We start from the raw sequence: 12,663 nt of genomic DNA on the forward strand, positions 1-12,663 counted from the left end.
GTGCGTAAGTGTATGTGTGTGTGTATGTGTGTTTGTTTGTAAAGGTGTGTATGTCCGTCTGTCTATATGTGCGTATGGGGGTGTGTTTTGTGTGTACAGTGAAGTGTGCGTGAGAGAGTGAGTGAGTGCGTGTGAGTGAGTGTGTATGTGTGTACGTGTGTAACTTGGGTGTGTGTGTGTGTTCGTGTGTGTGTGTTTGAGAGAGAGAGAGAGAGAGAGAGAGAGAGAGAGAGAGAGAGAGAGAGAAAGAGAGAGAGAGAGAGAGAGAGAGAGAGAGAGAGAGAGAGAGAGAGAGAGAGAGAGAGAGAGAGAGGTTTGTCTTTCGCTGGGGTATGCAGTGCCTTGGCGTTGCACATCTACTTAATTGTTTGATTCATGCTTTGCAGGTTAGTATGCTTTGTTTTCTTCTCAATTCAATGGATGGCTATAAAATAAGCATTTAAATGTGAAGGTGTTAAAATGACCCATGATCTGAGCTGTTCACTTATAGTAACATGCACAAATCAAAATCAAAACTAAAAAAAAAAATTCTATCTCTTTTTTTTAGAAATGTCAAGCTTCTGAGTGTACAGAGCCATATATAGCTATAGCACTCGTGCTTCTGGGAGCTCAACTCAACAGGTAAAGGATTTACAGAAACAGTGCAGTGATTCAGACTTGTAAGCAAACTATCCTGTCCAGCTTTTGTAATTTCACAACATGGGTGTAAGGTATTCATGCAAATTCCAGTTTGACAAAACGGTCTTAGAAAAAACAAAAAAGTTTGTGCACACATGTATTATATTATTCTGAATCATTTTGTTGCATTTAATGTCCATAATATTTTCTAGGAGGGCTGAAAATATAACACTTGTATGAGTTACCTCATTATCATTATGTGTGTGTAACTGTTGTCGTATTGTTGAAGGGTTACACTTTTTTCTAAGCAGTTTATTCTAATCCCAGCGAAGCTGGAGGTATCCCGTGAACGCTATACTGTAATCGATTTGAGAAATGTGCACACCGAATAATACATGATAAAGAAGGATTCGTTGTGCCCGGCTACGTGCTACAGTTGGAGATGGAAGTTCACCAAAAATGGGGACCATACTAACAAAAATACGGTGGGTAAAATAGGCGCCCCCATTTTTTCAGCAAACGCCACCCCAGGCCGCTTTGGACGGGTAGAAATTCCGTAGTTTCCAAGTCTATGGATAAAGCTCGCGTAAGAAGAATACGTCACGGTCGAAAGTCTTTGACGTCAATTAATGCATCATGACGTCATGCCTCCCTGTAGTCTTTCTCTCTCGCGCAGTGTGTGTGTTTGTGTTCATTTTGTGCACATGTGTTAGTGTTACTGTGTGTGTGTGTGTGTGTGTGTGTGTGTGTGTGTGTGTGTGTGTGTGTGTGTGTGTGTGTGTGTGTGTGTGTGTGAGTCTGTACTCGTATGTGTGTGGTGTGTGTGTATTTGTGTGTGTGTGTGTGTGTGTGTGTGTGTGTGTGTGTGTGTGTGTGTGTGCGTGCGCACGCGTGCAAGAGTCTGTACTCGTGTGTGTGTAAGTGTGTGTGTGGGCATAAGTGTATGTGTGTGCGTGTATGTGTGTTTGTTTGTAAAGGTGTGCATGTCCGTCTGTCCATATGTGCGTATGGGTGTGTGTTTTGTGTGTATGAAGTTTTTTGTTAGAGAGTGAGTGAGTGCGTGTGAGTGAGTGTGTGTGTGTGTGTGTGTGTGTGTGTGTGTGTGTGTGTGTGTGTGACTTGGTGTGTGTGTGTGTTTGAGAGAGAGAGAGAGTGTGTGTGGGTGTGAATGTGTGTGCATGAGTTTGTGTGTATGTTTGTGTGTGTATGAGTGTGTATATGTGTTTGTTTGTAAAGGTGTGTGTGTCCGACTGTCTATGTGCGTATTTGTTTGTTTGTTTGCTCAACGCCCAGCCGACCACGAAGGGCCATATCAGGGCGGTGCTGCTTTGACATATAACGTGCGCCACACAAAAGACAGAAGTCGCAGCACAGGCTTCATGTCTCACCCAGTCACATTATTCTGACACCGGACAAACCAGTCCTAGCACTAACCCCATAATGCCAGACGCCAGGCGGAGCAGCCACTAGATTGCCAATTTTAAAGTCTTAGGTATGACCCGGCCGGGGTTCGAACCCACGACCTCCCGATCACGGGGCGGACGCCTTACCACTAGGCCAACCGTGCCGGTCTATGTGCGTATAAGTGCAGGGGCGGACGAGGGGGGGGGCACAGTGGGGCACGTGCCCCCCCCCCTCGAAAAAAAAAAGAAGATGAAAAAAAAAAAGATTTTTCTATGCTGATTCTATGACCATTTCTAAGTTCAAATGGCACCAGATGGCACCATTTTGCTTCTTTAGGCAAAAAAAATTTCCGGGGGGGGCATGCCCCCGGACCCCCCTAGCAAATTCGGGCGCTTCGCGCCCATCACATTCACTTTCGATTCAAAGTGCCCCCCCCCCCCCCCCTTACAAACCATCGATCCGCCCCTGAAGTGTGTGTTATGTGTGTATGAGATTTGTGTCAGTCAATGTGTGTGTGTGTGTGTGTGTGCGTGCGTATGTACAGTGTGTGTGTGTGTGTGTGGGGGTGTTTGTTTGTTTGTTTGCTTAACGCCCAGCCGACCACGAAGGGCCATATCAGGGCGGTGCTGCTTTGACATATAACGTGCGCCACACACAAGACAGAAGTCGCAGCGCAGGCTTCATGTCTCACCCAGTCACATTATTCTGACACCGGACCAACCGGAGTGTGTGTGTGTGTGTGTGTGTGTGTGTGAATGTGTGTGTGCATGAGTTTGTGTGTATGTTTGTGTGTATATGTGTTTGTTTGTAAAGGTGTGTGTGTCCGTCTGTCTATGTGCGTATTTGTTTGTTTGTTTCCATAATTGTCAGGGCGGTGCTGCTTTGAGATATAACGTGCGCCACACAAAAGGCAGAAGTCGCAGCACAGGCTTCATGTCTCACCCAGTCACATTATTCTGACACCGGACCAACCAGTCCTAGCATGCGCTAACCCCATAGCAATGCCAGCCGCCAGGCGGAGCAGCCAGTAGATTGCCAATTTTAAAGTCTTAGGTATGACCCGGCCTGGGTTCTAACTGCCACGACCTCCCGATCACGGGGCGGACGCCTTACCACTAGGCCAACCGTGTATGTGCGTATGAGTGTGTGTATTGTGTGTTTGAGATTTGTGTGAGTCAATGTGTGTGTGTGTCTGTGGGTGCCAGTGTGCGTGCGTACATGCGTGCGTATGTACATGTGTGTGTGTGTGTTTGTGTGGGTGTGTGTCTGTTTGTATAAGAGATAAAGAGAGAGAGGGTTGGTTTGTGTTTGTGCGTGTGCTTAAGTGTATGTGTGTGTGTATGTGTGTTTGTTTGTAAAGGTGTGTATGTCCGTCTGTCTATATGTGCGTATGGGGGTGTGTTTTGTGAGTACAGTGAAGTGTGTGTGAGAGAGTGAGTGAGTGCGTGTGAGTGAGTGTATGTGTGTACGTGTGTACGTGTGTAACTTGGGTGTGTGTGTGTATGTGTGTGTGTTCGTGTGTGTGTGTGTTTGAGAGAGTGAGAGAGAGAGAGAGAGGTTTGTCTTTCGCTGGGGTATGCAGTGCCTTGGCGTTGCACATCTACTTAATTGTTATCTTTTTTGTTCACGAAAAGAAGTTCATATATATCTTTCGTCTGAAGCAGGATAAAAAGAATCATTATGTTTACAGGTTTGGCAGTTACTCTGCAATGTTTTATATGAAGGCTGCAAGGTACCACCATGTTGGCAGTTGGAGCGGTTACCACCATGGTATTTGTAAAATGTTTGCTTAATAATGATCTACAATATTGCAGTGTCACAGGTGCTGATGTATATGATGTAATATTTTAAAAAAAGAAATTGGTGTTTGTTTACTGGTCTGTTCTTTTTTTGTTAAAAGTGTGTCTCTCTGGTACACGCACGCATGCACACACACACACACACTTTAAGTTCAAAGAGCTGTAGTAATTATCTAGAGAGTAGTTGGTCAATACACACTGACTCACAGAAAAACAGACGCAGAAACACCGTTAGTTTTTGGCTCACGTAAGTGTAGCCTATGCGATGCTAACTTTTGTCTGTCTGTCTGTGCGTGCGTGCGTGCGTGCGTGCGTGCGTATGTATGTATGTATGTATGTCTGTGGTAGAAACTTTAACATTTGAAGAGTCACAACATTTGAAGACGTCACATTATGACGTAAGAGGGTTAGACGTCACGCGAAGGAATTACTGAAAGTCTCGGTCATTGTTATTTTGCCGAGCGGGCCGAGACTAGTTTTTTCTTCGAAATCGGCCATTCAGATCTAGATCTAGTGTCTCGCTTTCTTGCACAGTGTCACCTATGCCGCTTACTGTGTGTGTGTGTGTGTGTGTGTGTGTGTGTGTATGTGTGACGAAGTGATTGAGTTTGTGTTACTGTTTGTCGATTTCTTACGTGAGCCTTGAAGGCTTCGCCTCTTGTTTCTCCTTCTTTTCTTGTTGCTTTGCTTGTTATGTACCATTTCATCTTTTCTCCAAATGCCACAATGGCCATGAACAAACACAACACACCTTTGAGGCACTGAAAACGTTATTTCCAGAAACTGCCGCTTAGTGTTGGTCAGGTGCCACCTTGCTGGCTCTTGCGTGCAGTATAGACCAGACGACTGCTACCCTTCATACATGCATGAATAGTTCTATTGCACCTTCAGTTTGACTTCAATCCGTTCAACTTCAACCCAATGACACTTCTTATGGAGCCGTCACACCAGATAAGGCCAACATAATGTGATGCTAAAGTAGAAACTTGTGCAACACTTTGACAATCTGTTCAACTTCAACCCAATGACATTTCTTATGGAGCCGTCACACCAGATTAGGCCAACATAATGTGACGCTAAAGTAGAAACATGGGCTTGAGTGCAACACTTCAATTTTCACTTTTTTTTGATACTCAATTTGAAATGTCATAATTTCACAAATACTATGCCCCCTCGATACGAAACAACAAGTCGCGTAAGGCGAAAATACAACATTTAGTCAAGTAGCTGTCGAACTCACAGAATGAAACTGAACGCAATGCAATTTTTCAGCAAGACCGTATACTCGTAGCATCGTCAGTCCACCGCTCATGCTCATGGCAAAGGCAGTGAAATTGACAAGAAGAGCGGTTTAGTAGTTGCGCTGAGAAGGATAGCACGCTTTTCTATACCTCTCTTCGTTTTAACTTTCTGAGCGTGTTTTTAATCCAAACATATCATATCTATATGTTTTTGGAATCAAGAACCGACAAGGAATAAGATGAAAGTGTTTTTAAATTGATTTCCAAAATTTAATGTTGATAATAATTTTTATATTTTTAATTTTCAGAGCTTGTTTTTAATCCACATATAACATATTTATATGTTTTTGGAATCAGAAAATGATGGAAAATAAGATGAACGTACATTTGAATCGTTTTATAATTTTTTATTTTTTTTTTACAATTTTCCGATTTTTAATGACCAAAGTCATTAATTAATTTTTAAGCCACCAAGCTGAAATGCAATACCGAAGTCCGGGCTTCGTCGAAGATTACTTTACCAAAATTTCAACCAATTTGGTTGAAAAATGAGAGCGTGACAGTGCCGCCCCAACTTTCACGAAAAGCCGGATATGACGTCATAAAAGACATTTATCAAAAAAAATAAAAAAACGTTCGGGGATATCAATCCCAGGAACTCTCATGTCAAATTTCATAAAGATCGGTCCAGTAGTTTGGTCTGAATCGCTCTACACGCACGCACGCACGCACGCACGCATGCACGCACACACACACACACACATACACCACGACCCTCGTTTCGATTCCCCCTCTATGTTAAAACATTTAGTCATAACTTGACTAAATGTAAAAAACAGATATCAGTATCTTGACGTGGTTTGTTTTCTTTTCTCTACAATTAAGTATTTCAGACTATGTCAGGTTGTCAGCTATCTTCATGCAGTAGCACTAATCACCATTCCAAAAAGATACACAACAAAATCACATCCTGGGATAATTTAATAAATTACTTCTGAAATGTTTCATGAGTAACAAAACATGTATCAGATTTCATGTCATATCTTTGGGCTCAAGCATCAATCCTAATAGTTCAACTGAAACATCAATCAAAATCATCAGTAATGTTTCATGTCACACACAATACATGTATCAAATTTCATGTCCTATCTTTCAGCTGGAACATATCAATCTAAATCATCAGTCAGTACCAAGATTTACATCCTTTGATGCAGTGATCATATTTCTCCTGAAACAATTCACTGAACAATTATGCCAGATTTCATGCCATCTTTAGGCAGACACCGTCCTGATTATCCATAAAGTTCCCATCATGATACAGTGGAACCCCCCTTTTAAGACCCCCAAATTAAGACTTCCTCCCTTTTAAGACCAGCTTTTTCAGATTTTTTTGTCATAATCTCTGTAAATTTCCCCCCATTTTAAGACTCCTCCCGGAGTAGCTCAGTCGGTAGCGCGCTGGATTTATATCCAGTTGGCCGCTGTCAGCGTGAGTTCGTCCCCACGTTCGGCGAGAGATTTATTTCTCAGAGTCAAGTTTGTGTGCAGACTCTCCTCGGTGTCCGAACACCCCCATGTGTACACGCAAGCACAAGACCAAGTGCGCACGAAAAAGATCCTGTAATCCATGTCAGAGTTCGATGGGTTATAGAAACACAAAAATACCCAGCATGCTTCCTCCGAAAGCGGCGTATGGCTGCCTAAATGGGGGGGTAAAAAACAGTCATACACGTAAAATTCCACTCGTGCAAAAAACACGTGTACGTGGGAGTTTCAGCCCATGAACGCAGAAGAAGAAGAAGAAGACTCCTCCTTTTTATGACCTGATTTTTTCTCAGATTTTAGAAGGTCTCAAAAGGGATGTTTCCACTGTATAGTAATCATATCTCCACTTCTAAACAACAATTCAAGTGACTGAGGTGAGATGAACAAAATTCAAAACAAAAGATATCTGTACTCACCGATACAAGAACAGCACAAGACAATACGAATTTTCGCTTATGTAAGCTTCATCAGGAACAAACAAACACAAAAGGCAACAAAGAGCAGACGCAACACGGAACAAACAAGATTTGAAAAGAATATGGAGGGAAACACAAAAAAGGGAAGGAACTCTACGAACAGAAATAAATGACTTCATACATTCAAAACACACACACATACACAAAACACTCCATTTTGCACCAGTCTACCAAAAACTCCACTCGCTGAACTTGAAATGTCCAAAAGGACCCCGTTCGCATGACTTGGAAGAAGAAGAAGAAGAAGACGGGTCCTGATCCCAAATAAATGCAACTGGAATTCACATTCCATGGCTCAGTATATGCATCTTTCTTTATTTGGTGTTTAACGTCGTTTTCAACCGTTCAAGGTTATATCGCGACGGGAAAAGCGGGGAGATGGGATAGAACCACTTGTTAATTGTTTCTTGTTCACAAAAGCACTAACCAAAAAATTGCTCCAGGGGCTTGCAACGTAGTACAATATATTACCTTACTGGGAGAATGCAAGTTTCCAGTACAAAGGACTTAACATTTCTTACATACTGCTTGACTAAAATCTTTACAAACATTGACTATATTCTATACAAGAAACACTTAACAAGGGTAAAAGGAGAAACAGAATCCGTTAGTCGCCTCTTACGACATGCTGGGGAGCATCGGGTAAATTCTTCCCTCTAACCCGCGGGGGGAGTATATGCATCACCTCACACATTTCCAAACAGACTACAGATTATCCTACATACGTGAGAGAGAAACCCGTGAGATAATAATCGTTCAAATCACACGTGTGTATATCATGTAAATGAGGTCATGTCAAGCAAGTCTGGCAGGGGCCTGTTTATTCACTGCTTATGATGCCAAAGTCACCGAGACAAACGTCATTATAGAAACAAAAATTGCGTTCGCTAATTACCCTCGATGAATCTTTAGAACTAACACGTCACGCCACACTTTCAGAGTGACGTTTCTTTGCTTTGACGTAATAGATTGCACGAGGCTTTATAAGAGATCGAGGTTCCAAAACAAGCGTCTTCAATTTAGCTGCCTCGTCTGCAAGACATTTTCAGTAAAATACACGTAAGTACAGTATGCAGGATAAACAAAATACTACATGGCTTGTTGTGTCATACCAGATTTACACTCGTTGCTTTTTCAAATAGTGAACAGCTCGCTTTCGCTCGCAGTTCAATATTTAAAAAAATAACTCGTGTAAATCTGGTACGACACAGCAAGCCATGTAGTATTCTCTATTTATACATACTGTTTTCAAACAGTAACACCATTCCCCATTCTGAATCAATGTACTTCAGTTGTATTTGTCTTGGACTGCCACCAGTTCAATTCAAATTCACACCCATAAATGTATCAGTCATTTCCTCCTGGAAAAATTCACAGAAAATTCTGTCAGATTCAGAGCTATCTCCCCGCACTATCACCTATCACCGTTCTGAGCTGGAGACGGTGACAGTTCACTGCGTAACAGTTCCAAGACTGTCGGAGAGGCGGGGATAGTATGGTGGAGAAGGTAATTCTGACTGTTGCTCTTCGTGTCGGAGAGATAGTAGCGGTAGTTGACCATCAGGCCGCACGACTGGTTTAGCCCTCGGATGGATGTGTCGGCAAGGAAGTTGATTCGCCACAACACTGCACCGTTTGTAAGGTGAAAGTTGGCTGTAGAAAGAAACAGAATACAATCAAACTTACATAGCTTCGAAACACGTCTTTTGTCTTCTGATTTCCGGAATGTTGAACTTTAAATAGCTCAGTTAAAAATCTTGGTTTTGTCTCCAGGAAAATGATCTTGTCCCCTCTCTCTTAGCACCCATCTCTCCAGCACAAAAGTAAACCGTGCAAGAAGAAATAAATACTTTGACACAACACACCTTCATGCGCACACACACTAGTGCAACCACACACACACACACACGCACAAATGCATGCACACCCATACACACACACATACATATACACACATGCATGCACGCACTCACAAACACACTCCCTGATCAGAATAGTGCCAAAATTAATTACAGGTTCCTAGGCCTACGGCTGAAAATTCTACCACAAACATAATTTGACCCACCTTTTCGCTTTCAAACACTCATAAAAACAAGAAGAGCAAACGCTCGATCGAGTCACTTTCGCAGTTCTGAATATTATATGAGGCATCAGATGGACAGGAAGAAATTGCTATTCACAACACAATGAGTCACGTTCACATAAAATTTGAGCCCGGTCACTTTTATAGTTTCCGAGAAAAGCCCAACGTTAAGTTGTGTGTTGCCGAACAGAAAAGGCTAGTTATCTCCCTTGTTTTTCTGATAACGTTCGTAAAAGGCTACAGATGTAAATACTTTGATGTAAAGAATAATCCTACAAAGTTTCAATCACATCCGATGAACTTTGTCAAAGATATAAAATGTCTAATTTTTCCTTTGACACTGACCTGTGACCTTGAAAAAGGTCAAAGGTCAACGAAACCATCGTTAAAGTGTAGAGGTCATTGGAGGTCACGACTAAACAAAATATGAGCCCGATCGCTTTGATAGTTTCCGAGAAAAGTCCAACGTTAAGGTGGTGTCTACGGACGGCCGGCCGGACGGCCGGCCGGACAGACTAACACTGACCGATTACATAGAGTCACTTTTTCTCAAGTGACTCAAAAATCACTCATCACAATCAGTTGAATCTATGAAAAGTCATAATCGTATCCCCTCAACCTTTTTTTCCCCTCTATTTTACCTACTCAGGTCAAGCACTCAACTAGCAAATATTGTGCAAACATTGCCAAAATAACACTAACAACAGCAGTTAAATCTATCAGTATCACACATACAAGATCATAAAAACTATCTCTCTCTCTCTAAACCTTTTTTTTTTTTTTAGAAGATGAGTCCCTCTTTAGGGTGATCGAGGGCATGCAGATGCAAAAAGGCATACCCATGCTTATTCTTATCCCCTCGTTACATAACAAAATGACATTGTCATTTTTCCTAAACAGACATGGGATTCAGAAAAAGTGATAATTAAGGAAAAAGAAGGTGGGGGTCTGGGGGCCGCAGAAGGCCCCCAGTAGGGTCCAGGGGCAACGCCCCTGGTCGGGATCTGGGGTCGAAGCCCCCAGAAGCTGAAGGTTTTTAGTGTTTTAGAGACACAAAAATGGCCCTGAAATGCATATTTCAGCTTAATCATAGCCCCCCCCCCCCCCCCCCCCCCCCCCCCCCTTCTCTTCCTTCCCATGTTTCTCAAATTAATTTTACGCTAAGACTCAAAATAAGGAGGAGAAAAAAAGAGAGAGAGAGAGAGAGAGAGAGAGAGAAGAGAGAGAGAGAGAGAGAGAGAGAGAGAGAGAGAGAGAGAGAGAGAGAGAGAGAGAGAGAGAGAAAGAGGCCGGGGGGGGGGGGTGGTGGCGTGTGACGTTGTGGTTTCAATGTTCTTACCTTGTCGGTGCCAAACGACCCCAGTGACTGATTACCCGACTGGGTTTTCAGGATAGTCAGGTGCTTGTTGCTTTTCAAGTGGCTTTTGAGGGCAGTCTTTCCATTGGAGCCGTAGTTGATAACATCGTTGCACAAAGTGCACTGAGCTTTTCCCGGCAAGTTGATTTTAGCAAAAGCATCGCCAACTTTCAGTTTCACGTCTTGTGTCTTCTGGCCTTTCTCGTCTTTCCAGCTCAATGATACAACTTCATCGAGCCAGTCGAATCTCCAGAGATTTTTCTTGTACTTTTGCTGGTCAATTTCCCGGGGCTAGAACGGTTTCGTCTCGCTTTAGCTTCCTCATCATTTTGGCAGGTGGCTCGAAGCGATGTAAAAATGGCGCCGAATCATTCTCATACAGTATGCTTATACTGAATCCCCGATAGCTACGTTGAAACGGTGACTGTAGGAGACAAAGAGCGCGTTCCCATACGGATCGACCAGCAACAGTCTGACCGTTTTAGGAACCAACCGTTCAAGAATAGTATGGAATGGAGCGTCGCGATCAGCGGACCGGCCGAAAAACTTGGGTCTATACCTACATATACCCCAACATTTTCTCAGCGGATTTGCACGAATCTCAAGAATGATCCCTGGAGCCTAAAAATTTACGGAATTCCGTAAATTTACGGAAGAATCCCATGTCTGCTAAATGACATTGTCATTTTCCCTCCCTCCCTCCCTCCCTTTATCTCAGGCACCCACTTTGACTTACCAACAGGATTAAACGCCAGGCCTCTCCGTTTCTCAAGGTACAGGTACCTGGCACACAAACGAAGCAGCGCCCCCTTCACAGCTTCCACAGTGTCTTGTCGCGCCAACCACTGGTTGGACTGTACAAAACGCTTGAAGGTCTCTAGCGCTGAGGCGTTCTGAGACTGCCGGACATTTTTCAGAGACTGGATTTCAGACTGACTTAGTAAAGGCTTCCCGGAATCCTCCTCACCTATATCTGCACAGAATAATTTGTCAAGCATATGAAGAAAATGCACAGAACTGTTGCGAGACCATAAACATCAGGTGTTATTTCGCTCAAGAGATGAATACAGTGGAATCCCTTCTTTAAGACCTCCAAAAATCTGAACAAAGGAGGGGGTCTTAAAATGGAGGTAAATTTACAAAGGTTTTAAAGGTCCTTGTCTACATTTTTATACCGAAATCGCCATTTGACCATTAAAATGCAGAGTCTATTATCTACAAATATCAACAATACACCCCCTTTCGATCAGGAAAGACGAAGCCAGTGTAGCCGTTTCAAAATTCATTGTAGTATTCCAGCGTAGTATTCATAGTAGGATATCCTTATTTGGAAAATGCCAAGCGCAAAACTCCTCTCAAATCCCGTGCATTTCGTGCGTTTAAAAAAAAGCGTGGACAGCGCTCCAGTGTCAAACTGTTGCTGCACTTGTTTGGGCGTGGCTATAAGCACAGTGACATGAATTTGATTGGTCAGTATTTTTAGGCAAAGCACATGTTCTCAGCAAACAGAAAACAAAATATTCGAAGCGTGAGTCACGCTACCGAAAAATAAAAAAATGTTACATATATATTTTTTTCTATAACTTTTTTCCCCATAGTTCATTCATCATCTGACATAACTTTTTTAGCGAAATCTAACCATAAGATTATTGAAAAAAAGCAAAAATGTAGACGACCACCTTTAAACAGCAAGTCAGAAAACAAGGTCTTAAAAGGGAGGGCGTCTTAAAATGGGGCCTGGTCTCAAAGGGGGGGTAACACTGTTTACCCAAAGCCTGGACATTTCACAAAATCAGAGAGATGAAGAGTAACGAGCCTGCAAACTTATTAACATTTTTGTAAAGTATGCAGTCTCAATTCATTTCTTTTAACACTTTCGCGACGGGACACTGATAAATCAGTACCAGCGCTGACACGCCCATGGACGGGAAGCGCATTTTTCAGTACCAGCCATAGAGGGTACACGACTCGTGATTGCTTCCCGGTTTTTGAAGCTTGCAAATAAATTGAGTTGTTTCCCTTGATACACTTGGCGTCCCCTTCTGCCATTTGCAAATCCGCCTGATTTGTGTGCGTTTTTGAGGAAAAAAAATGAATCAAAGGCGAGCCTTGTCTCGGGAGGAGATTCTCCGGATGTTGG

At 42.8% G+C, this 12,663-nt stretch overlaps 1 protein-coding gene across 3 annotated transcripts in view; it reads right to left on the bottom strand.

Moving 5' to 3' along the window:
- Positions 1-6,025: 6,025 nt before the first annotated feature.
- LOC138962836 (malonyl-CoA decarboxylase, mitochondrial-like) overlaps positions 6,026-12,663 on the bottom strand; it is a 46,974-nt gene continuing 40,336 nt past the window's right edge. For all 3 annotated transcript variants that reach the window (XM_070334796.1, XM_070334797.1, XM_070334795.1), the window contains exons 9-10: positions 11,260-11,496; positions 6,026-8,736 (exon numbers count right to left, since the gene is read on the bottom strand). In XM_070334796.1, the coding sequence (XP_070190897.1) occupies positions 8,498-8,736; positions 11,260-11,496 (476 nt within the window). In that variant the 3' untranslated portion in view covers positions 6,026-8,497. The remainder of the gene's footprint in view (positions 8,737-11,259; positions 11,497-12,663) is intronic.

This window comes from Littorina saxatilis, linkage group LG3 (genome assembly GCF_037325665.1).
Source record: "Littorina saxatilis isolate snail1 linkage group LG3, US_GU_Lsax_2.0, whole genome shotgun sequence".
NCBI classification, from domain to species: Eukaryota; Metazoa; Mollusca; class Gastropoda; order Littorinimorpha; family Littorinidae; genus Littorina; species Littorina saxatilis.